Here is a 23,014-nt window from a genome sequence, read left to right as displayed (position 1 = left end):
TCTTTCCCTGTGCTGAGCACTTGACACACTCTGCTCAGCTCATCCTCAGGGCTGCCCCAAGATGCGGAGACCTCTCCTGTTCCCATTTGATGGTGTCTGTGGGGAGTGTGTGGGTGGGGGGGGGGTGGTGAGGTGAGGTTCTAAAAGGTCAGTCAGCTTGCCTGTGGTCACACAACCTGCTCTGACACTGGGGCCCAAAGTCCTCGCCTCCCATGGAGGCTACATGTGCCTCTGCCTCCATATGGAAGGGGATGTCTGTGAGGTTCCTCAGGCAGGGGCGCCTTCCCTTTCTGGACTTAATGCCAGGGAAGATTTGAGGCCTAAGGATGCCCTTCTTTCTGATTTAAAGAGCTTGTCAGTTGGCTATTTCCCTTTTCACCCTGGCTGCTAGGAAGCTTGGAACCAACTCTGACATTCCATCAAATCAGTTCCTTAGTTCACCCTGAGGATGAGAATGTTTGCTTTCCTTTTTCCTCTAACTAATTTCCTCTCCAGCCCTCTAGTCCTTGTCTTTTATTGGAGGGAAGGCATCACACACTCACACGCACACACACACACACACACACACACACACACACACACACACACACACACACACACACTTTCCTGCCTTCCACACGCTGCTGACACTCCTCCTCCTGCCCAACCACCCGGCAACCCCATGGGGCCCTCACCAGTCCTTGTAGAATCGGCGGCGGCACTCGTCGCTGAGATGTTCTGCAAAGATGGTCTTGAAGCTCCGCAGGCCTCGCGGGGTGGCCACGTAGCCCACCACGCCCACCACCACCAGAGGCGGTGTCTCCACAATTGTCACCGCCTCCACCTCCTCCCGCTTGGAAATTTCTGAACGAAACCCAGAGACAGAGGCGTGGAGGGGGGCCTCCGAGTCCCATGGGGAGTTCCATGGAGAGGGGACAGGAGTGGATGTGCCGACCACAGCCCCACCTGCCCGCGGGAGGACCCAGCGCCAGAGCCCCAGGGCTGTTGCGGACAGAGGCCCCTGTGAGCAGGCCCCTGACCTCCAGCCCTGAGCCTCCCCACTCCCGGCCCTTCTCTCCCTGCTCTGCCCTGCGTGTGGAGCCACTGCTGGGCAAGACCCCACAGGTGTCCACAGTAGCTCTGACTCAGCTCAGGTAAGACCTGACCTGCTCCTGCCTCGGTTTCCCCACCAGCCTGCCCAGGAGTGGGCCAGGAGAGCCACAGCCAGAGCAGTGTCCCCCAAAGGGTAGGACTGGTCATCCTCTAGGGGAGTACAAATGGGCACTATGAATGTATATGGATGAGTTCTAGAACAAAACCTAAGACTTGTCCTAAACCCATGATTTTATAGATGTTATTAATGAGGCTGATCCGAAGTCAAAGAAGTATATGCTTAAATATATATATTAGGGGAATTCCCTGGCGGACCAGAGGTTAGGACTTGGCACTTTCACTGCCGAGGGCCTGGGTTCGATCCCTGGTCAGGGAACTAAGATCCTGCAAGCCGCGTGGCGCAGCCAAAAGATATATACTTTAGGAGAGATGGAGAACAGATGAGTGGTTGCCAGAAGGTTGGGGGGTGGCGGCTGTGGCTATATTAGGGCAACAGAAGCGACTGTTGTGGGAATGGAATGTTCCATGCATTTACACATGACAGAACCTGTCATTTACACATGACAGAACCACAGAACTAAATAAACACACATCTTATTCAGGAGAATCCAGCATAAGATGAGTAGGGTGTATCCATGTCATTATCCAGCTATGACATATTACAATGGTTTTAAGAGATGTTTCCATTGGGGAAACTGAGTAAAGGGTGCATGGAATCCCTCTGTATTATTTCTTATAACCACACTACGATGATCTCAAAACCGGAAGTGTGTAGGGGCACCTGCCCTTGAATCTCAGCTCCTACAAGTTTCATAACTGCTCTATTTCCTCATCTGTAAACTGGGGCAATGACAGATCAGTTCTTGAGGCACGGCCAGCAGTCAACGTTCTGACTGAGGTGCCCATGGGTGGGGCCTGGCCCCTTCTGGGGCTGTTTCCCCTCCGGAAGCCCAGTTGTGGCTCCTAGCCTCTGCAAGGATCTCCAGATCTTCTGGCGGTTGGGGGTGCTTGGCCCGCCCCCCCAGGGGCCCCTAGAGGCCACTCACTGAGCCCTGGCCGGTGCACCTCCCGCAGAGTGTGTGTCATGCCAGCCTTGTAGCCCAGGAAGGCCGTGAGGTGCACGGGCCGGCTGGGGTCGTCCCGAGGCCACGTCTTCACCTTGCCCCGGTGTCGGCGGCTCCTCTTGTGTGGCAGGAAGCCCAGTTGTCCATGCCGAGGGGCAGAGAACTTCCGGTGGGACTGGGGACAGAAGGGAAGGGAGATCAGAGCTGGGGTCTCCCTGATGGGTGCAGCTGGGCGGTCCCAGAGACCAGACCGGAAGTGAGCTAGAGACCGCAGGCTGAGACCTGGTGGCCCTCAGGGCCTGCATCTGTCCACAAGAAAGGAGGGAAACTTCTCCAAGGGCAGTGTCTTAGGGACAGAGCCAGCGGCAGCCCCCCTCACCCATGGGCTTCCTGTCTCAGTGGCCTGGCCCTGCCTGGCTGGGCCCAGAATAGGCAGGTCCACACTGCAGCCAAGGCCACAGAGGCAGGGGGCCGCTGCCATCTGTCCCTCTGTTTGCCTGTCCTAGGCCTGGAAGCCAGAGCTTGGGCCCCCTGCTGTCCCCTCTAATGACCTACTCTGTCACAGGCCCAAGGACCTTCTCTGCTGGGATAGATCCCAGAAGCCCACCTGCCCCTCGCCAGGAAGCTGGCGTGCTTCCCCCCAACCCCCCTCCCGCCAGCCCACTGACCATGGAGGCCTGTCCCTGCAGGTTAGGAAGGGAAGGGGCCACCTCACCAGGCGTCGGAGGTCAAGTGGCAGGGCCAGGATGCACAGCAGTCAGATCCCAGATTTAGCCCCTGGCAGGGGAGCTCTGTCATCTCCTGTGGCGGATGTGGGCTCTGGTGTCAGGAGCGGGCCTGGCCCAGGGCAGGGCGAAGGGGGGTAGCCTGGGCAGCCTGGGGGGGTGCACCTGGAGCTAGGGCTGGAACTCGTTTCCTCAAATGTCCTGGGACTGGGTCACACGCTTTGTTTTCTGCTTTGTGTGACCCTCCAAGACAGGAACAACTTGGCCTGGTAGGGGGTTTAGGAACTCGGGTTTGGGAGCTTCCCTTGGGCAGCTGCCATTAGGAGCGTCTGAGTCCAGTTTGCTGGCCTTGAAGCAGAGCAGATTCCTGTACTGTCCTGAGGCTGTGAGCCTGAGCTGGAAAAACGGCGGGAAGATGGGGAAGTTTGGCTCTGTGCCCAGAGGATCACTAGAGCTGTGATTCAATCAAGGTCCCTTGACTCTAGTAGCTGTGAGCCAAGAATACTTAGGATACTTTTTTTTTTTTAATATTTATTTATTTGGTTGCACCAGGTCTTAGTTGCAGCAGGCGGGCTCCTTAGTTTCGGCATGCATGTGGGATCTAGTTCCCTGACCAGGTATTGAACCCGGGCCCCCTGCATTGGGAGCACAGAATCTTAACCACTGCACCACCAGGGAAGTCCCTTAAGATAATTTTTATGAACTTAAATTTTTTTATACTTTTTAAAAATAAATTTATTTATTTATATTTTATTTTTGGCTGCGTTGGGTCTTCGTTGATGCGTGCAGGCTTCCTCTAGTTGTGGCCATCAGGAGCTACTCTTTTTTTTTTTTAATTTATTTATTTTTGGCTGTGTTGGGTCTTCGTTTCTGTGCGAGGGCTTTCTCTAGTTGTGGCGAGCGGGGGCCACTCTTCATCGCGGTGCACGGGCCTCTCACTATCGCGGCCTCTCTTGTTGTGGAGCACAAGCTCCAGACGCACAGGCTCAGTAGTTGTGGCTCACCGGCCTAGGTGCTCTGCAGCATGGGGGATCTTCCCAGACCAGGGCTCGAACCTGTGTCCCCTGCACTGGCAGGCAGATTCTCAACCACTGTGCCACCAAGGAAGCCCAGGAGCTACTCTTCATTGCAGTGTGCAGGCTTCTCATTACAGTGGCTTCTCTTGTTGCGGAGCACGGGCTCTAGGCGCACGGGCTTCAGTAGTTGTGGCTTGTGGGCTCTAGAGTGCAGGGTCAATAGTTGTGGCGCATGGGCTTAGCTGCTCCACGGCATGTGGGATCTTCCCAGACCAGGGCTCGAACCCGTGTCCCCTGCATTGGCAGGCGGATTCTTAACCACTACGCCACGAGGGAAGTCCCTGAAATCTCTTATTTTTTAATTCAAAGATTTTATGGTTATAAAGTTCTGTAATTGTAGAATCAGAGTTTTACAGGCCTAAGATATCTCTGCAGGTCTGTGGATTTTGCATCCCTGGTTGCTAAAATTCTATGCTACTAAAATCTACAATTCTTTGTTTTTGTTGTTGTTTTTGAATGACAAAGCTACTTTTAATACTTTGGGCTGAGTCGGGCAGGAAAAAAATCCCTGGGAAGGGGTAAACCCCTCAGCCCAGAAATGGCCCCAGGGGAGAGGGGCTCCCTGAAGGAAGGAAGCACAGGAGTGACATGTTGCAGACTCAGGGCCAAAGGGAACACCCTCGGTGCTGGGCCTGGGAGCACACGGTGGGGGCTCCAGCCACACAGGCCAAGGGCCAGAGGGTTGGACATGGAGCCACAAAGCTGCTTGGGTTCCTCCCTCTCATTTGCCTTTTTCTGCTTCTGCTGCGTGATCTCTGAGTCCGTCTGCTGCTGGGTGGCAGCAGAAAGCCATCATCTGGGTGCTTTCCCTTAACTGAGTGCTATACTCTGCTTTCTCATATTCCTCTGGTGGGCGAGCTCATGCTGGTTACTGCGGGTCATGCGATGACTCCGGCCCACCTCCATTGGGTCCCCTCGTTCAGCCTGACATTGCAGGCCAATGTTATGATTTGTTGAGTGTGACAGTTTCTAAGAGTTCATGATGTGAAGATTTAAGGTTACTGTGATTCTGGATTCTGTACATCCATAGAGTTAATGACTGACCCCAGCCTCTGGGCAGGGAGTGACCAGCACCCATCCTCCCTGGTGCTAGCCAGGGGGTGTGCCAGGTATGGAGATCACAGAGGGTGGCCAGTAGGGCCCTGGTCAGTGGAGCTGCCTCAAGGGCACAACACTGCTCAGGGCCAGGATGGAACCCTCAGAACCAAAACAGAGTGCCCTGTGCCCAGGGTAGGAGCCACTTCTCCCTAGTCGTGGGGTGGGGGTGGGGTGGGGGTGGAGAGGGGAAACCCTACCTCCTGTGCTGCCCCAGGCAGCCCCCTCTCCAAGCTCAGTGGCATCAGCCAGTCCATGAGGGGCCCTGGCAGACACAGTGGAGCTCAGAGAGGGATGTAGGGAATGGACAATCCAGGAAGGCTTCCTGGAAGGGTACAGCCTTTGGCAGTTTGTGTTATCTGTTGACTTTGTTATTTGCTCTACCGACCTGAGTTCTCCAGAAGAGCCCAGCTGTGTTCATCATTCTGCTCCCTGCTGCACTTGGCACATGCCTACACGCCCTCCGAACTGAATGATTTCCTTACTCCTGTGTCTGTCTCCCCTTAGAATGTAAATAGGGATGTTTCCTTCACCGCTGATACCAGCGCCCAGCACACAGTAGGCGCTCGTCGGGAGTGCAATGGCGCGGCGGTCCCATGCGGGGGCGCTCGCACTGCGAAGCATCTCCCGAGGCCACACTTGGGCGGGCGGGGTGAACTACAAGTCCCATGGTGCCTCGCGGGCGCCGGTCGTCCTGCGCAGGCGCGGCCGCTCTCCAGTTGTCCTCTGTGCGGGCGAACTAGGCCGCGGGACCGAGGCGGAGGCCGCGGGAGCGCGTCAGACAGTCGAGCCCGCCGCGCGCCGCCGCCATGCCGGACAGCTGGGACAACAACGTGTACCCCGAGCCCCCGCGCCGCACGCCGGCACCCTCGCCGCAGACCTCTCTGACCAACCCTATCACCTATTTTACGAAGGCTTTCGACCTCCTCGTAGACCGGCCAGTGACCCTCGCGAGAGGTACGAGCCCCAGCCGGGCCTTGCGCCCCGGGGCGCCCCCACCGCTTCCGGGCCCGCCGCACCCGTCACTCAGCCTGGACCCCCACTGCACCCCAGGCCTCACCTCTTGGGACGACCCCAACACACACACACCAAGAGCCCTCACTGCTGTATGGCCCCTGCCGCCGTCCACGGACCCCTGGTCTCCGGCCTTGCTCAAATGTTAGGGGCTGCTTGCTGATCGAAGTCATCTGCGTCCTGAGGCTTGTTAGATCCCACTCTCCCTGCACGCTTTGCATCCTGCGTTTTGCACAGCAGGCGGTCACAGAGGGCTGTTGAGGTACAAGGGTTCTCCCAACCCTTTGCATGCCTGCAAAATGGCCCGGGTGGTCATTGATGGCCGAGGCCCCTTCCACCTGTGTGTGCTGTAACTTGCCCTCCGTGTGTGCCCACGCTTGAGAGCTGCCCAAATTCCGAGATCTCTGGTCCAAACTAGGTGAACGTTTTAAACCATCGTTGTCCAGTTTGTGGTTCAGCCATCTTGGTGGTGCAGCAGGCAGAGCATAATGCCCTTAGTCACTAGTGCCAGGCGATTCATCCATGCACCTAATTAATCAATCCGTTCAACAACAGAACATTTGGGGTGCATAGTATGCTCTGGTGGCTCTTTGTGGGGGGAGGATCCACCCCCACCCCACCCCACCCCGCCCCGCCCCAAGGTCTGGAAAAAACAGTAGTGGATCTGCTCCCTCTTTTGTATAGCAGTTTTTTATAAAGTGTTTTATACGTCTGGATGGATGAGATCTCACTAGGTCCAACTTGTTCATTTACCCATGGGGAAGTTGAGGCCGGAAGGTCAGCAGTAGCAGAACTGGGACTGGAATCCCTGCTGGTGGCTCCCTGTTGGGGCCTCTTTGCCTCCACAGTGGAATCCCCGTGCTCTGGGGGAACTGGGCCGGCAGGAGGGACTGTAGCAGGGTGTGGGCTTGCAGAGAACGGGCTCTGAATCCTGCCATCTCTCAGAGCCTGGGTCTCCTCTCTGTAAATGAAAAGGACCTGCCCCCCATAGGGTTATCGTGGGGACAAAGTGAGTTACTTAATGTATTATGCAACACAGGGTGGTACCTGGCTTACAAGAAACTCTCCATAAACTGTAGACATTGCCATTTGTAGCCCAGTCCTTTCCAGGACTGTGTGCCAGCCCACACCTCTTCTTTGGGAGTCCAATTGCCAGTCTTTGTAAAAGCTGGGAACATTTGGGAAACCTGCCTCTTCCACAGCTTATGAGAAACACAAAGCTAAGAGCCCTTTCAAACTGTGGCTTCTCCAAACCAGTAAGGCCTTTGGACCTGGGGTTTTCTCTTTGCACCTGGGGTTTTCTCTTTGCAGAGTTTATAGAGCGGCAGCACGCCAAGAACAGGTATTACTACTACCACCGTGAGTTCCGCCGCGTGCCGGACATCACTGAGTGCAATGAAAAGGACATATTGTGCATGTTTGAAGCAGAAATGCAATGGAGAAGAGACTAGTAAGTCCTACCCCTTGGGCTTCTGCTCTTAGTCAGTGAATACTACTGAGAGCTCTGTGCAATGAACATATTCCCTCCGGATGACATGAGATGGTGGCCAACCCAGATCTAGGGGTGGAGGGGCCAGACCACAGGGCTCCCAGGCCCTGCCTTCATTTTACTTTCCCTGAGTACAGGGAATCCTTATAGACCTTAGACCAGCGGTCCCCAACCTTTTTGGCACCAGGGACCAGTTTCATGGAAGTTTTTCCACAGGGTGGCGGTGAGGGGGGGGGCGGTTCAGGCAGTAACGCGAGTGGCAGATGAAGCTTCGGTAGCGGTCCACGGCCCTGGGGGTTGGGGACCCCTGTTGTTCACCACCTTTCTCATTTTCCTTTTAGCAAAGTTGATCAGGAAATCGTCAACATTATCCAGGAAAGGCTAAAGGCCTGTCAGCAGAGGGAAGGTGAGAGCTACAGGCAGAACTGTACCAAGGAGCTGGAGCAGTTCACCCAGGTGGCCAAGGCCTACCAGGACCGCTGTGAGTCAGCTCCACCCCAGCCTACCCCCAGCTACTCCTGCTTCTGCCACCTCACTTCCCAGTCCTCCTTCCAGTCTCCACAGAGCTGGGTACTAAACGTTTTGCTAATTAGCCCAATCTCTGGTGGTTGTAAAAGAAAACCACCCTACCTCATCCCTTGTCTGCTCAATAAGTTGTCTTAGCTGCCTGAGTCCCTGCATGGAGAAAAGACCACAAATTCCCATCATGGCCCATGACTCCTCCCCATCTCTTTCCCAGATCATGACCTGGGGGCCCATTATTCTGCCAGGAAGTGCCTGGCAAAACAGAAGCAGAGGATGCTGGCAGAGAGAAAAGCCGCCAAGGAGGCTGCTGCTGCCTGAGGCAGCTCGAACCACCTCATGTGTCTGTCGCTGTTGCTAAAATAAAGAGTAATGGAATCTCTGTGGTGTCACCTTTAGCTCCCAACCTTGACACGTTGATAAGCCTTATTGAGATTTCTCATCTTATTGGTTCCATTTCCCTTCCAAATTCAGCCACCACTAAACTTGAAAATAGGGAGCTCCCTGATGGTCCAGCGGTTAGGGACTCTGCACTTTCACTGCTGGGGGCCCAGGTTCAACCCCTGGTCGGGAAACTAAGATCCCACAAGCTTCATGGTACGGCCCCCCCCAAAAAATCAAAAGACAACTATAAACTAGCTTCATTCACTTTATTTTTCTTATGGAAAACTATGTGGTGGCTACAGCTGGCGCTTGGGTCCTCTGCACAGAAACTCTGGTGTGGGTCTTTACAAGATGGTCAGTGAATTCCTAGAAAAACAAAAGAGGCTTTAGTTGTAACCAAATAGACTGATACCCTTTGCTTTGCCCGGCCTGCCTAACAGGGAAGCGGGGCAGGCAGTACCTGATACGGAGACTTGGTGAACACCGTCTCTTTCCAGAGATCAGGAGTGAGATAACTGTAGGTCTTGGAAATGGCATCAAAAGTGGCCTTGGCTGAAAAAGGGAAAATAGGAGAGGATTAGTGAACTGACCTGAGATGAACCCCAGTTACAGCAAGAAGCTGTTGCACTCCTAGGAACAGAGAGGCCACTGTGGGCCAATCTGTCGTGCATTAGGAGAGCCTTCCTCTCTCTCTCAAAATACACCAACCACACACAGAATGTGACTGAGCAGAGCTGAGAGAAGCCAGAGTCTACATGTGGGCCACCTACCGAAGTTGCCCAGCGTGGCAGTGCAGCCCCTGGCAGAGGTGTAGCAGTCATCAATTCCAGCCATCATCAGTAGCTTCTTGGGCACAGGGGCTGAGACAATGCCAGTGCCCCTGGGGGCAGGGATGAGGCGCACGAGCACAGAGCCACAGCGGCCAGTCACCTGGGAAGGGGTAGAGTCAGGAGATGGGCTGGAGAGTCTGCACCACTGCAGGCCCTGCCACGCACCACCATCCAGCCTACCTTGCAAGGGACGGTATGGGGCTTGCCAATCTTGTTCCCCCAGTAGCCTCGTCGCACGGGTACGATGGAGAGCTTGGCCAGAATGATGGCCCCACGGATGGCAGTGGCTACCTCCTTAGAGCACTTCACACCCAAACCAACATGTCCATTGTAATCCCCGATGGCGACAAACGCCTGCAAAGAGACTGACGTGGCTGGTGGTCCACTGCCCTTCATAACGTCGGTAGCCACCCACCACACACGCACAGGGTCTGTTGTGGCCCTCAAGGAAAGACTGGCCACCAGGAGACCTGAGATCCTGAGATCCTTTCTCTCTCTCCCCGTTACGAAAGTCACACACATGAAGACAAGTGCAACCATGCAAAGCTGAGAGAGTCTCACAAGCCTTTGACAAAAACAGCCTAAGAAAATAAGATGGCTGGGGTACCTTGAACCTGGTCCGCTGGCCAGCACGGGTCTGCTTTTGCACAGGCATGATCTTCAAAACCTCGTCCTTGAGAGATGCCCCCAAGAAAAAATCAATGATCTCAGATTCCTACAAGAAAAAAATTTGTGACAAAACTTTAATAAAACCAAATGTGCAGCCTAGGACCCCTCAATGTCCAACCAGTGACAAAGGTCCCTCGACCCCAGCCAGGCCAAGGCCCCACCCAAGAAAAAGAGAACCTATGTTTACCTTGATGGGCAAAGAAAATAGATAGATCTCCTCCAGAGACTTGATCTTCATGTCCTTGACCAAGCGGCCCAGCTTGGTGACGGGGAGCCACTGGAAGAGGAAAAGGCGCAGCAGGTGCCCAGGACCGCCTTCCCAGTGCCGTCCAAGGGCCCGCCTCATGCGCATCGCGCAGACCTACCTCCTTGTCCTCGGCCTTGCCTCCGCGAGCTCCGCGGCCTCGGCCCCGGCCCCGACCGCGGCCCCGGCCCCGGCCCCGGACGCCGCTGCCGAAGCCTCCGCGGAAGCCACCACGGCTTCCCATGCCAGGGCCCCCGGGGCCTCCGGGGCCCCCGGGGCCCCCGGGGCCTGCCGCAGCACCGGCGTCATCCGCCATTTGCTAAAAAGAGTAACAAGAACCAGCCAGTCAGTGAGGCCCTGGCATCTACGGACGCCTCGGACGCCCAGGCCGGGCTTCAGCCCCGCAGCGCGGGCGCACCAGCCCGGACCCCGCCCGATGGCGGCGGATTCCCACCTCCCAGGCCCACCGGCCGCAGCTACTAACGCAAACACTCACGTGTTTTTACAGAAAAAAAGAAAGAAGCCACCCCCAAGGGAGTCTTTATACAGCGCCAAGCGCCGCGAGATCTCGGCTGCCCCACCCCAATCGCTCTTGCGCCAAGGGCCTATAAAATGGCCTGTGATTGGCTCCGAGGGGCCCCGCCTCCGCCGAGCTCTGCTAGTACCTGCGTGTCTGCGGCCCCGGAATCTGCGCGACTGGGACGCTGCTATAAGGGCCCGCTCGGTCTCTGGCTGCAGGTAGGTCTGTTCAGTAGGTACTTCTGTCTGGCACTTTGCGGCGCTGTGGGGTGGTTGGGAGATCGGCGTTGGTTGAAAATCACCTGCGGCTTTGGCCGTGGCCGCAGGTGAGACTCGGCGCCCAGAGCCACCGGGGGCCTCAGCTCACCGCCCGCTCCTCCGTGTGGGGAGGTGAAACCCAGGCCCCGACACGCGCCGCCGCTCCGGGCCTGGTTGCGGCCGCTCTCATGTTTCGGACTCTGGTACCTGATTCCTGATCTCGTCTTCTACCCGCAGGATGCCTGGATGCTCAGAGCCTGAGGCCGACGCCGCCATGACCGGGGGGGAAGGGGGGGCTCTGCTTTCGTTTTTCAATAAAGCTGTTGATCTGATTCATCCGTGTGTGGGTGTTCTTGAACCCCCGACTACCATCCTGGAATACGCATCTGCTGACGAGGGAACCGAGGTGTGCTGTGGAGGAGAGACCTTTGTGGGACACCTCTTTCAGGCCAGCTCAACTCTGCTTTGGATGCCACGCAGGGGTAGAACCCGGTCTTGAAGGTTGGCAAGTGATTTCTAAGATCCCACTCTCCAAAAGCGGCAGAGCCAGGTTTGAAACCATGTTATTTCTACCCATACCCCGTATCTTCTATATCAGCATGTAAAGTACCTTGAGCTTGAGGTGAGTCAGGCTGGATCAGCAAAACACTAACAAGGGTGGGAGTGTAAGACTTGCAGCTCAGAGGCTTGCGGTGGCTCCCTATTGCTCTCAGGAAAGGGTTAGGGCCTATAGGATTTGATGAGCTCAACACTCAGTGGTATTGAAACTGCAGTTCTCTGTTCTGTGCCTCACACATGGAAATTGGTTTCCCCACACCTTTCCTCATAGGCCTACCCAGGTGGTCAGCCTACCTGCTCTGGGAGGCTCTCCCACATGCTAGGCTCCTGCTGCAGTACCACGGAAATCTGGTCCTCACTCCTGGTCTGTATCCTGGAGCTAGCCCCATAGGTCTCTGATCCTAAGAGACCTGATAATGAGTCAATGTCTAAAGCCCCCTGAGCTCTTGGGGATCTGGCCACCTGGGCAGCCTATTTGAGGAAGGAGAGGGGAACAGTCCCTGCACTCCTGCTGGAGCCTCAGCTTTGAGGAAATAGCCCCTGGAAGCTTGGTTCCAGCCTTAGTGCTATTTGAAGATGGCTGTCAGCCACCCCAAAGGCAGAGGCAAGGCAGGGGCTCCAGAGACCTATCCCGGCTCTGGGCTGCCCTGTGACTCTTGAGAGGGGAGCAAGAGCCAGGTGGTGCCCTGGGCCAGGGCTGTGATTGGCCTGAGCTGGACAATGCCACTGTGATGTCGGCCTGCTCCTGCTATGAAATGGAGGCTCCTGAGCCCCAGCGGTCAGTGGAGCTGCCATCCAGAGATCATGGTGAGCATTTAGACCTGTCCAGAGCTGGACCCCATTTCTCACTAAGATGATGTGCACAGTGGGGTACAAGCTCCCAAATAGGACACGGAAACCTTTCAGAGGGCTCTGGCCAAGTCTTTTTTTTTTTTTAAATAGTATTTATTTATTTGGTTGCACTGGGTCTTAGTTGCGGCTCACGGGCTCCTTAGTTGAGGCTTGAGAACTCTTAGTTGCAGCATGCATGTGGGATCTAGTTCCCTGACCAGGGATCAAACCCGGGCCCACTGCATTGGGAGCACAGATTCTTATTCACTGTGCCATCAGGGAAGTCCCTCTGGGCAAATGTTAACTCCAGGCCAAGGCCAGCTTCTACAGCTGGAGGTTGGTAGTCATGGGGAGTCTTGACCCTCACCACTGTCGCCTCATAGTGGGTGCTGACCCAGCCCTCCACTTGGGGCTCTCATGTGGCCCACCTCCCACCCAAAGCTTCCTGGGGTCCTTCTCTGGGCATGTGGAGTGGGGAGCCAGATCCTGGTCCCAGCCAGGCCCTGATGCTGGCCTGGCCTTTGCAGAGTGGCGGGTATGATCTCAACCTCTTCACCAGCCCTCCCGACTGCAACTTCCTGTGCTCTGTCTGCCATGGAGTTCTCAAGAGGCCGATGAGGTTGCCATGCAGCCACATCTTCTGCAAGAGGTGCATCCTCCCATGGCTAGCCAGGTGCTACTGGGCACCCAAAAGGCTGGGAGGGCAGGGGTGGGGCTGGGAGCCATTCCTGGGGCCCAGAACAGAGAGGAAGGTCAGCCAAGCGCTGGGTCATGATGGCCATAAAGTTCAGCTGCCAAATCTCCTGGGACACTAATGTATGTGAATCTGGTCACCCTGTGGTATCTGCAACCCTTAGCCCCATCCTCAGAGCTGAGAGCTCCCTATAATGCCCTCTTATGTCTCTTCCAGCTAAAGAGAAGGAGGGACCACCAGGGGAGGCATGTTGCTGCCACTTGCTCTCCTCCCACTCCCAATAATCACCCCCACTCATGTCTCCTAGACAAAAGACCTGTCCGTGCTGCAGGAGAGAGGTGAAACAGAAAAAGATGGTCCATGTGAATAAACTCCGGAAGATCATTGGCCGCCTGGAAGTCAAGGTAGCTCAAAACACCCACTCCCACCACCCTACACTCCTCACCCCTGTAGGGGTGGGGAGCAGAGCCAGGAGAGGGGTTGAAAAGAATCCCATCCTCAGAACTGAGGGTTTCTACACCAACAGACTGCCCTCCTTGAGGTCATCAGACTTGGCTGAATTTGAGTCACTTCTCTACCACTTACTTGCTGTGTGACTTTGGGCATGTTACCTAACCTTTCTGAGCCCCAGGAGCCCCAGCTGTAAAATGGGGATTATAGAGGATGGAGTGTCTGTTGTGCTGCCCATTACTCTCCAGCCCTGTAGTTTTATAGATGGGGAAAATTGAGATTTTTTTTTAAAAACCTGACTGGGCACTTCCCTCATGGTCTAGTGGTTAGGATTCAGTGTTTTCACTGCCATGGCTCAGGTTCAATCCCTGGTCGGGGAACTAAGATCCCACAAGCCACACAGTGGAACCAAAAAACAAAAAACCTGGCATACAAACAATCCACCAGACCAACCCAACCATGTAACTCCCTGTTCTCTAAACCTCAGGTCCTGTTCCCCTCCTCTCAGAGATTTAGATTTTTCCCACCTCCAAGCATTTGCTCCACTGTTTCCCTCTCTCCACCAAGCCAGTGGTACATAAGAGCTTGGGAGGCTCCCAGTTCAGTGGTTCCTGCTCAGTGGAATGCCATGGATGGGGGATTCTATGGGGGGCAGCCGGCTCATGGCTGGCAGTGCCTCACCTGGTTTGGCTCACACGATGCTCTCCTCCACCCCCAGTGCAAGAACGCTGAAGCTGGCTGCCTGGTGACGTGCCCCCTGGCCCATCGGAAGGGGCACCAGGACTCATGCCCTTTCGAGCTGATGGCCTGTTCCAACGAGGGGTGCACGTCGCGGGTGCCTCGTGGGAACCTGGCCGAGCACTGGCAGAATTGCCAGCATGGTGCTCATCAGCGCTGCCCCCTGGGCTGCGGGGCCACCCTGGGCCCGGCCGAACGCGCAAGCCACAACTGCTACCGTGAGCTGCGCGAGGCTTGGTGCCAGCGCCAGGAGCGCAGCCGGACCCTGGTGCTGTGCCTGCTACGGCGCATGCGCAAGGTGTACCGGTCCGCCAACCTCATCCGCCGGCAGCTGGGCCAGCTCGGAGAGTTCCTGGAGGAAGATGACGCCCTGCTCTTGGGCGCCCCGCAAGAGGAGGCTGAGGCCCCCCCAGAAGGCAGCATTGGGGCTGAGATGTGGGGGGCCCAGGGCCAAGCTACCTTATAAATAGGGGAGTAAATAAACGCAGAGCCTAGGCCTGGCCGCCTCACCACCGCTGTGCTTGCTGGCCTCACGCCTCCCCCTCCAGGCATTACTCACCTCATCTGAAAGGGACATCTTGGCCTGTTTCCCTGGACCTTTCCAAGTTCCTTCCCACCAGTTCACACTGGCTCACCGGCTTCTCTGGTGTCTCCCAAGTGCCTAGAACAGTGCTTTGCACGTGGAATGTGCTCATCAATATTCGAACGACTCTGAAATCACCCAATTTATTAATTTACCTGCGTTATTTCTCATACTATACCGGAAGCCCTAAGGCAGAGCCCGGTTCACCTGCTAACTCACCACACCTGACCACTCTTGCCCCAAATCCCAGAATGCCAAGGGGGCAGGAGTCTTGGGATTACTTTAGTAAACATTTCCTACGAATACCTTTTTTGCTTTTTTTAAAGACATTTATTTATTTATAAATAAAGATGTGCACGGCCTTTTGCTGCGGCGAGCCGGGTCTACTCTTCTTTCGGTAAGCGGGCTTCTCATTGCAGTGGCTTCTCGTTGGAGAGCACGGGCTCTAGGCGCACAGGTTTCCGTAGTTGTGGCTTGCGGGCTTTAGAGCGCAGGCTCAGTAGTTGTGGCGCAGGGGTTTAACTTTAGTTGGTCTGCAGTATGTGGGATCTTCCCGGACCAGGGTTCCAACTCATATCCCCTGCAGTAGTAGGCGGATTCTTAACCACTGCGCCACCAGGGACGTTCCCGAATACCTTTTTAAATGTCCAGTAAGGGCTCCCCTGGTGGCGCAGTGGTTGAGAGTCCGCCTGCAGATGTAGGGGACACGGGTTCGTGCCCCGGTCCGGGAAGATCCCACGTGCCGCGGAGCAGCTGGGCCCGTGAGCCATGGCCGCTGAGCCTGCGCGTCCGGAGCCTGTGCTCCCCAACGTGAGAGGCCCCGGACCGCAAAAAAAAAAAAAAAAAATGTCCAGTGAAATGACAGGCAGCTAGAGAGCCCAGCACACTGCCAGTCGACCCCAGCCGCTTCCACGTTGTTCTACAGCCCGCCCTCGAGGCCGGAAACGCCTCTGCCATCTTCCTCTTCCTGACGCCGCTCCGCTGCCCACAGCAAAGATGTCGCCGAGGCCGTAGCGCTGGTGACGTCACAGTAGTTGCCGGCGGTGACGCCATCCTCCGGCGCCGACAGTGTGGTGTCGTGCCCAGGTCTCCCTCACGCGGCGGCGGCGGCAGCGGCGACATGGCGGAGGCAGCAGCCGGAGTGGGCCGCTTCAAGTCCAAGTGAGCCGGGGCTCCGCCGGGGTAGGGAGCCGGCTTCGCAGCCGGAGTAGCGAAGGCGCCTGGTGTGGGTCCTGCACCCATTTGGGGAGGGGGTGAGGGCTGGATACGGACAGGCCCGCGGCGTCCTCGCGGGAGAGCCGGCACTGACTGCTCTCGGAGGGCGGGCACTGGAGTCCCACCGGGTGCAGCTGGCTTCCGCTACTTAAACTTGGAGCCGGTTTGGGGAGGGGGAGGGGGACAAGAAATCCCAGAGAGGGAGGAAGGGGCGAACTGAGCACAGGTCGAGGCTGGTCCTGGACGGGAGCGGGACTCCCCAGCGCTCAGCAGGAGAAGAACCACCTCTGGGGCAGGCGGCCTGGGGGGTTTCATCTGCTGTCCCTCTTCTCCGGGGAGCAGGAAGAGAGGTCAGGAGATGGGCTGGTCCTCTGTGGCCAGGAAGCCCTCAATCCCGTGCTTTTTCAACCCCCCAAACTTATGCTGAACATATAAGTGCTCAGTGCCCGGGACCAGACACACTCAGCCTCGCCTTGTGCAGCAGTCTGATGGGATAAACATATTAAACAAATCGTTTCTATCAGCGTCTGTGACACGCATTAGCAAGGGGAAGCCCTGATGCCAAGACCATCTGTTGGATGGTTGAGTGGGTTCAGGGGGGCTCCGTTTCATCTTGGCTGTCAGTCTTCCTCCAGCGGAGTCATCCAGGCACCTTTGAAATTCGGGAAGAGAGACCCGGGCCACATACAGGGAACAGCCCATGTGAACACAAAGAGTCAAAAGATACTCTTTGAGGCTGGGTCTCGTAAACGTGTAAGGAGAGCAGAGGACTTTAAGGCAGGGTGATGACATGAACAGAGTTATGTTCTAGAAGGCCTCTCTGGGAGCAGGGTTTGAGAGAGTGGTGGAGACCAAGCGAAGAGGCTGGAGCAGCTCCCCGGAGAGGAGAGTGCAGTGGCTTGGACCAACATGGAAGTAGCCGAGAGGGAGGGGAGAGGACAGCCTGACACCTTTGCTGAAATGAGAATCTGCTCAGAGAGTGAGATGGAGGAAGGAGCCGGGCTTGGGGAAGGGGCAGGCTGGACCTCAGGGATGAAAGTGTTGAGGAGGATGTTGAAGAGGATGTTGCTCTGGGCTGGTACCCAAGCCTGGCCTCTCATGGCCAGCAGGGGGCCCCCAAGGCCTGGCTTCCTCCATACCGGGAAGTCTCTGGGAAGACTTGGACTGCCCTGGGACCCGTGTGGATCACAGACCAGCCCAGGGTCCCAAATCTCCTGTAACATGGGGGTACCAACACCCATCTCACAGTACAGCTGAGAGCATTAAAGAAAGGAACAGTAGAAGAGCTCGTCACTCTCCCTCCCTCATGCCCTCTGCATCCCTGCTGCTACCCAGGAACTCCTCAAGGGCAGGGTCCTATTTGGTTGATCTCTAGGAGAGCACCTAGCGCAGGGCTGGGCACTGAGGACCAAGGGGTGGATGGTTCACTCTCTCCCCGTCTCTCCTCCAGCTATGCTGTCGAGCGCAAGATCGAGCCTTTCTACAAGGGCGGGAAGGTGCAGGTACTGGCCTAGGGGAGCAGAGTGGTGGGACAGGCAGGGGCTGAAAAGTGTTACCTTGACTGAGATCCCTTTATCACTAGCTGGATCAGACTGGGCAGCACCTCTTCTGTGTCTGTGGCACCAGGGTCAACATCCTGGATGTGGCCTCGGGGACTATGCTGCAGAGCCTGGAGCAGGTGAGGGCAGGGGAGGGTCAGGGTAAGGGGCTGGTGTGGGGGGCAGCCTAGTCTCATGGCACCCTGTGCATTCACTCTCGCCCCAGGAGGACCAGGAGGACATCACTGCCTTTGATCTCAGCCCCGATGACAAGGTATATGGGACCGGGACAAGAGGTGGGCTCCGGTACCTCCCAACCAGAGTTGATGAGGACGGCGTCCATGCCTCTGCCCCCAACTGAACTGCGTGCTCCCCCAGGTGCTGGTGACAGCCAGCCGGGCACTGCTGCTGGCTCAGTGGGCCTGGCAAGAGGGCAGCATCACCCGCCTGTGGAAGGCAATACACACAGCCCCTGTGGCCACCATGGCCTTCGACCCCACCTCCACGCTGTTAGCCACAGGTAGGACTCCGGCTGGGTAGAGGAAGTGGTTAGAGCCAGGCAGGGGGCTTTGGGCATACAGCCCCCGCACCTCAAATACATTCCCACAGGCGGCTGTGATGGGGCCGTGCGTGTCTGGGATGTCGTGCAGCACTATGGGACACACCACTTTCGGGGCTCACCGGGTGTCATACAGTGAGTAGGGGTGGCGGAGGGCAGGTGGGAGGGGCGTCACAGTCAGGGTGGCATAGCTCACCAGTCGCACCCCACCTGCCTGCAGTTTGGTAGCCTTCCACCCGGACCCCGCACGCCTGCTCCTCTTCTCTTCAGCCGCAGACACCAGCATCCGCGTGTGGTCACTGCAGGACCGGTCGTGCCTGGCTATGCTGACTGCCCACTACAGCGCTGTCACTTCTCTGACTTTCAGTGCTGATGGTCACACCATGCTCAGGTCAGTAGCCAGCTACCCAGGCCTTGGCAGGAAAGGGACGGCCACAGCTGAGACTTGGGAACTAAGGTGGCTGTTTCCCCCCAGCTCAGGCCGTGACAAGATCTGCATTGTTTGGGACCTGCAGAGCCTCCAGGCCACAAGGACCGTGCCGGTGTTTGAGGTGGGGCGCCAGGGCCATTGAGTGGGGCGGGGTGGGATGCGGGGCTGCCACCTCTGACCTGCTCGTCCTCAGAGTGTGGAGGCTGCAGTTCTGTTGCCAGAGGAGCCGGCGCCGGAGCTGGGTGTGAAGTCTGTGGGCCTGCACTTCCTGACAGCTGGTGACCAAGGTGGGTGGGGCCAGGCCAGGGCAGGCAGCAGGGGTAATGGAGGCCTGTGGATCCGTGAGTCCCAGCGGCCCTTGTCCCCACACAGGCACGCTGCGCGTGTGGGAGGCGGCCTCTGGGCAGTGTGTCCATGCACAACGGCAGCTGCCAGGCCCCGGGCGGGAGCTGACCCACTGCACACTGGCCCGAGCCGCTGGCCTGCTCCTCAGCGTCACTGCTGACCACAACCTGCTTCTCTATGAGGCCCGCTCCCTGCAGCTGCAGAAACAGGTGAGCAAGCACTGCCCCTGCTCGGCCCACAGCCCAGGATGCCAGCCCTCCACTCACACAGGCCCCGGCCTGTGTTCCTCCTGCCCCCACAGTTTGCCGGCTACAGTGAGGAGGTGTTGGACGTCCGGTTCCTCGGGCCCAAGGACTCCCACGTTGTGGTGGCTTCTAACAGCCCCTGCCTGAAAGTGTTTGAGCTGCAGACATCTGCCTGCCAGATTCTCCACGGCCACACAGGTGAGGGTGCCAGGCCAGCGCCCCCGGACTTCACCCAGGACTGGATTGCCCCGCCTTGCCACAGCTGTTCTCTAGCCATTTCTCCTCCACCTTTTTCTAGATATTGTCCTGGCCCTAGATGTGTTCCGGAAGGGTTGGCTCTTCGTTAGCTGTGCCAAGGTGAAGCACCACGAGAGGTGGGAGGGACAGGGTCCTGGGTCAGGAAGCCCAGCCCAGCCTCTCCTCACCCATCCCATCCCCAGGATCAGAGCATCTGCGTCTGGAGGATGAACAAGGCGGGCGAGGTGGCCTGTGTGGCTCAGGGCTCTGGACACACACACAGCGTGGGCACCATTTGTTGCTCAAGGTAGTGGTTCAGGGTTGGGGTCCGGGGTGTCATGGAGGCAGAGGTGGGTTTTGCCTTGCTCTCTGAGTCTCCAGCCTAGGAATGTGGACTAGAGAACAGGGGCTGGGGCATCCTCAGATGCCACTGTAGTAGGTTCTTAAGAATTAATCTTCAGGTTGTGTGGATGAAAGGGGAGGGGTGTTAGACCAGGGGCAATGACAGTAAGCAGCGTCCAGGGGGAAAGGGTGCTCTTTAGGCCTGGGGCTCCCATTGTTGGGACCAAGTCCCCGGGTTTGACAGCACTGAGGGCAGGCAGTACAGACTCGAGTGGAAGCAGGTGGTCCCAGAGGTGTTAAGGCGGTGGCACATTAGTTCACATTCCGGGACAGTCTTTCAGGTTTGGACCAAGGTCTGACAGGCCTGAGCTGTGGTGTACTGCAGACAGGGCTGGCCAGGGGTCAGCAGGTGTCTCCCCCTCCCCCAAATCGGGCCTCAGGCTGAAGGAGACCTTCCTGGTGACGGGCAGCCAGGACTGCACTGTGAAGCTGTGGCCCCTCCCTGAAGCCCTGCCATCCAAAAGCACAGGCCCCGATGGTGGACCTGTCCTCCTACAGGCCCAGGCCACACAGCACTGCCATGACAAGGTGACCGCACGCAGCACACAGGTGGGGTCATAGCAGGGCCCTTGCTGGGATGGGGATCTGAGCTGCTGCCTGCTCCCACCACCAGGACATCAACAGTGTGGCCATTGCCCCCAACGACAAGCTGCTGGCCACGGGGTCACAGGACCGCACGGCCAAACTCTGGGCCCTGCCACAGTGCCAGTTGCTGGGCGTCTTCTCGGGCCACCGGCGTGGCCTCTGGTGTGTCCAATTCTCGCCCATGGACCAGGTGTTGGCTACAGCCTCGGCCGATGGCACCATCAAGCTCTGGGCACTGCAGGATTTCAGCTGCCTCAAGGTAAGCCGCCCTCAGCCCAGGCCTGGCCCCCTACTTGGTGACACCTCACACCTCCCCTCTCCCCACCCTGCAGACGTTCGAGGGACATGATGCTTCTGTGCTAAAGGTGGCATTTGTGAGCCGCGGCACACAGCTGCTGTCCAGGTGAGTGGGTGAGGGCGGGGCAGGGTTAGGGGTGAGCTAGGGGCAGGCCCCAGGGCTGAGCCCCCTCCCAATCCTGAACGCAGCGGCTCTGATGGGCTCGTGAAGCTCTGGACCATCAAGAACAATGAGTGTGTGAGGACGCTGGACGCCCACGAGGACAAGGTCTGGGGTCTGCACTGCAGCCGGCTGGATGATCATGCCCTCACCGGCGCTAGCGACTCTTGCGTCATCCTCTGGAAGGTGTGTGGCCTGGGGTGGGGTGGGGGGACAGTGGGCAGGACAGCGTGGGTGTGCCAGTCTGACCCCAGTCTGACCCCAGGATGTGACCGAGGCGGAGCAGGCAGAGGAGCAGGCCAAGAGAGAGGAGCAGGTGGTCAAGTGAGTTGGGGGTCTCCACCCAACCCCTCACGGCAAGTCCCACGCGTTAGCACCACCCCCGCCCCTTGGAGTAGGGCACATTGGCGTCCCTTCTCTCTATAGCTTTGGGAAACCAAGGCTCGGAGCAGCAACACCACTCACCCCCAGCGGGTGCTCAGGCCCGGGCTGCAGACTCCTCAGCCAACCCCTGATGGCTCTGCCTTCAGCCCTAGCCAGGTCCCCGAGTGGTCTTGTCCCCTCCTTCCCCCAACAGGCAGCAAGAACTGAACAACCTGCTCCACGAGAAGCGGTACCTGCGGGCGCTGGGCCTGGCCATCTCTCTAGACCGGCCCCACACTGTGCTGACTGTCATCCAGGGTCAGTGCTGCCTCGGGCCAGACAGGCGGCAGGGGTAGTCTCTTGGGTCCGTTGTGCCCCTTCCCCAGGGCTCAGTCTCCTCTCTCCTCCTCCCGTAGCTATCCAAAGGGACCCCGAGTCCTGCGAGAAGCTGGAAGCCACGGTACTCCAACTGCGGCGAGACCAGAAAGGTCTGGGGCAGGCAGGTCGGGGCTGGATGGTGCCTAGTAAGGCTGGGGTGGCCCAGCAGGCAGGTCTGACGGTCTCCGTCACCCACAGAGGCCTTGCTGCGCTTCTGTGTCACGTGGAACACCAACTCACGGCACTGCCATGAAGCCCAGGCCGTGCTGGGCGTGCTCCTGCGGCATGAGGCCCCGGAAGAGCTGCTGGCCTACGACGGTGTGCGGGCCTCACTTGAGGCCCTGCTGCCCTACACTGGTATGTAGACCCAGCCCCAGGTGGGCGCAGGGGGCCATCTAGCCAGACTCCACCTACCCTGATCGCCTGCTGTCCTCCCCCAGAGCGGCACTTTCAACGGCTCAGCCGGATGCTGCAGGCAGCCACCTTCCTGGACTTCCTATGGCACAACATGAAGCTGCCCACCCTCCCCGCGGCCCTCTGAAACACACCAAAACATGTACTTTGCTATCTCAGCTCCCTGTGTCTTTCTGGGCTTTGTCTCACCCCAGGTCCTGGGCCAGCCCTGCCCCCACACTTTGGCCCAAGATCCCCCAGTCCCTGCCCCTCAGCACAGACACTGGGTGGGGGTCAGTCAGGAGAACTTTACTCAGAAGACAAGGGAGAATGTAGTCTCCTTGCCCCACCAGCCAGGGAGTCCCACCCTCAACTGCGCATCCCACAGCCCTGAGGCTGATGTGGCTGGCAGCCACCATCCTTGGGGTCTGGAGCCTCTGGCCTGCCGCTCCAGCTGTGGGGTGCACAGCGCAGCCCTCCACAACATGCCACACACTCTCAAGGGGGTCCGTGACACCCTGGGTCCTGCCCCAGTGCCTTATGGGTGATGGTGCAGCAGCGGCTCTGAATGGCACTCCGAGATGGTCGGGCAGGCACGGTAGGCGGCAGGGTCGTGGCCTGGGGGAACTTGGGGGATCTTTGGGCCTCGCCCTCCCTGTCCTCCCCACCATCTACCCTGAGGTGGAGCCATGGTCCGCTGAGGAGTGTGCCCAGCCCGTCAGGCTGCAGCATTGCAGCTGGGAGAAGACCAGTACGGCCTCGGAACCTGCGGGGGAGGGCGGGGTTTGGTTAGCACTGGGCCCTGCCTCTGTTAGACTGGGCCCACCAGAGCCCCACCCCACGCACCTGCACAGCCACCAACCACAGTCTGATGTTTCCAACACACACACGCGTGCCCCTGCGGTCACAGACAGCTCATCGGCTTGGCTGCTCTCGTAGGCATGGGAAGCACAGAACTGGTACCCTGGGAATGGATCCTTGGTGGTCACCACAGAGGCCAGGGCCCCACCTCTTGGTCCCCGCATCATCTCC

At 57.8% G+C, this 23,014-nt stretch overlaps 6 protein-coding genes and 1 pseudogene across 6 annotated transcripts in view; 3 read left to right on the top strand and 4 right to left on the bottom strand.

Moving 5' to 3' along the window:
- RPL3L (ribosomal protein L3 like) overlaps nt 1-2,850 on the bottom strand; it is a 6,880-nt gene extending 4,030 nt beyond the window's left edge. The window contains exons 1-3 of the mRNA XM_007453559.1: nt 2,825-2,850; nt 2,139-2,331; nt 675-843 (exon numbers count right to left, since the gene is read on the bottom strand). Coding sequence (XP_007453621.1) covers nt 675-843; nt 2,139-2,331; nt 2,825-2,827 — 365 coding nt within the window. The 5' untranslated portion in view covers nt 2,828-2,850. The remainder of the gene's footprint in view (nt 1-674; nt 844-2,138; nt 2,332-2,824) is intronic.
- Nucleotides 2,851-4,484: 1,634 nt separating this feature from the next.
- Nucleotides 4,485-4,863, bottom strand: LOC103076440 (small EDRK-rich factor 2 pseudogene; annotated as a pseudogene).
- Nucleotides 4,864-5,714: 851 nt separating this feature from the next.
- Nucleotides 5,715-8,454, top strand: NDUFB10 (NADH:ubiquinone oxidoreductase subunit B10). Its single transcript, XM_007453558.1, has 4 exons — nt 5,715-6,009; nt 7,378-7,516; nt 7,897-8,036; nt 8,295-8,454. Exons 1-4 carry the CDS (start codon nt 5,862-5,864, stop codon nt 8,396-8,398), a joined length of 531 nt encoding a protein of 176 aa, XP_007453620.1. The 5' UTR covers nt 5,715-5,861; the 3' UTR covers nt 8,399-8,454.
- A 261-nt stretch (nt 8,455-8,715) lies between these two features.
- Nucleotides 8,716-10,523, bottom strand: RPS2 (ribosomal protein S2). The gene is made up of 7 exons (XM_007453557.1): nt 10,326-10,523; nt 10,148-10,237; nt 9,899-10,006; nt 9,472-9,645; nt 9,232-9,391; nt 8,922-9,013; nt 8,716-8,827 (listed from the first exon to the last, which is right to left on the bottom strand). The coding sequence occupies exons 1-7, from the start codon at nt 10,518-10,520 to the stop codon at nt 8,747-8,749; spliced, it is 900 nt and encodes a 299-aa protein (XP_007453619.1). The 5' UTR covers nt 10,521-10,523; the 3' UTR covers nt 8,716-8,746.
- Nucleotides 10,524-12,326: 1,803 nt separating this feature from the next.
- RNF151 (ring finger protein 151) lies at nt 12,327-14,748 on the top strand. Its single transcript, XM_007453556.1, has 4 exons — nt 12,327-12,346; nt 12,898-13,043; nt 13,372-13,468; nt 14,233-14,748. Exons 1-4 carry the CDS (start codon nt 12,344-12,346, stop codon nt 14,716-14,718), a joined length of 732 nt encoding a protein of 243 aa, XP_007453618.1. The 5' UTR covers nt 12,327-12,343; the 3' UTR covers nt 14,719-14,748.
- Nucleotides 14,749-15,928: 1,180 nt separating this feature from the next.
- Nucleotides 15,929-22,130, top strand: TBL3 (transducin beta like 3). The gene is made up of 22 exons (XM_007453555.1): nt 15,929-15,996; nt 17,501-17,552; nt 17,633-17,728; nt 17,815-17,862; nt 17,967-18,108; nt 18,198-18,282; nt 18,368-18,538; nt 18,623-18,698; nt 18,771-18,864; nt 18,950-19,131; nt 19,224-19,365; nt 19,466-19,524; nt 19,608-19,711; nt 20,187-20,334; nt 20,420-20,650; nt 20,724-20,794; nt 20,878-21,034; nt 21,114-21,172; nt 21,426-21,529; nt 21,628-21,699; nt 21,788-21,946; nt 22,030-22,130. Exons 1-22 carry the CDS (start codon nt 15,956-15,958, stop codon nt 22,128-22,130), a joined length of 2,394 nt encoding a protein of 797 aa, XP_007453617.1. The 5' UTR covers nt 15,929-15,955.
- A 350-nt stretch (nt 22,131-22,480) lies between these two features.
- Nucleotides 22,481-23,014, bottom strand: part of NOXO1 (NADPH oxidase organizer 1) — a 2,452-nt gene continuing 1,918 nt past the window's right edge. Inside the window, exons 7-8 of the mRNA XM_007453669.1 lie at nt 22,829-22,946; nt 22,481-22,748 (exon numbers count right to left, since the gene is read on the bottom strand). Coding sequence (XP_007453731.1) covers nt 22,481-22,748; nt 22,829-22,946 — 386 coding nt within the window. The remainder of the gene's footprint in view (nt 22,749-22,828; nt 22,947-23,014) is intronic.

Source organism: Lipotes vexillifer, unplaced genomic scaffold (assembly GCF_000442215.2).
Source record: "Lipotes vexillifer unplaced genomic scaffold, Lipotes_vexillifer_v1.1 scaffold914, whole genome shotgun sequence".
In the NCBI taxonomy this organism is placed as follows: Eukaryota; Metazoa; Chordata; class Mammalia; order Artiodactyla; family Lipotidae; genus Lipotes; species Lipotes vexillifer.
The sequence above is the reverse complement of the archived record's forward strand: the minus strand, read 5'-3'. Positions and strand labels throughout refer to the sequence as shown.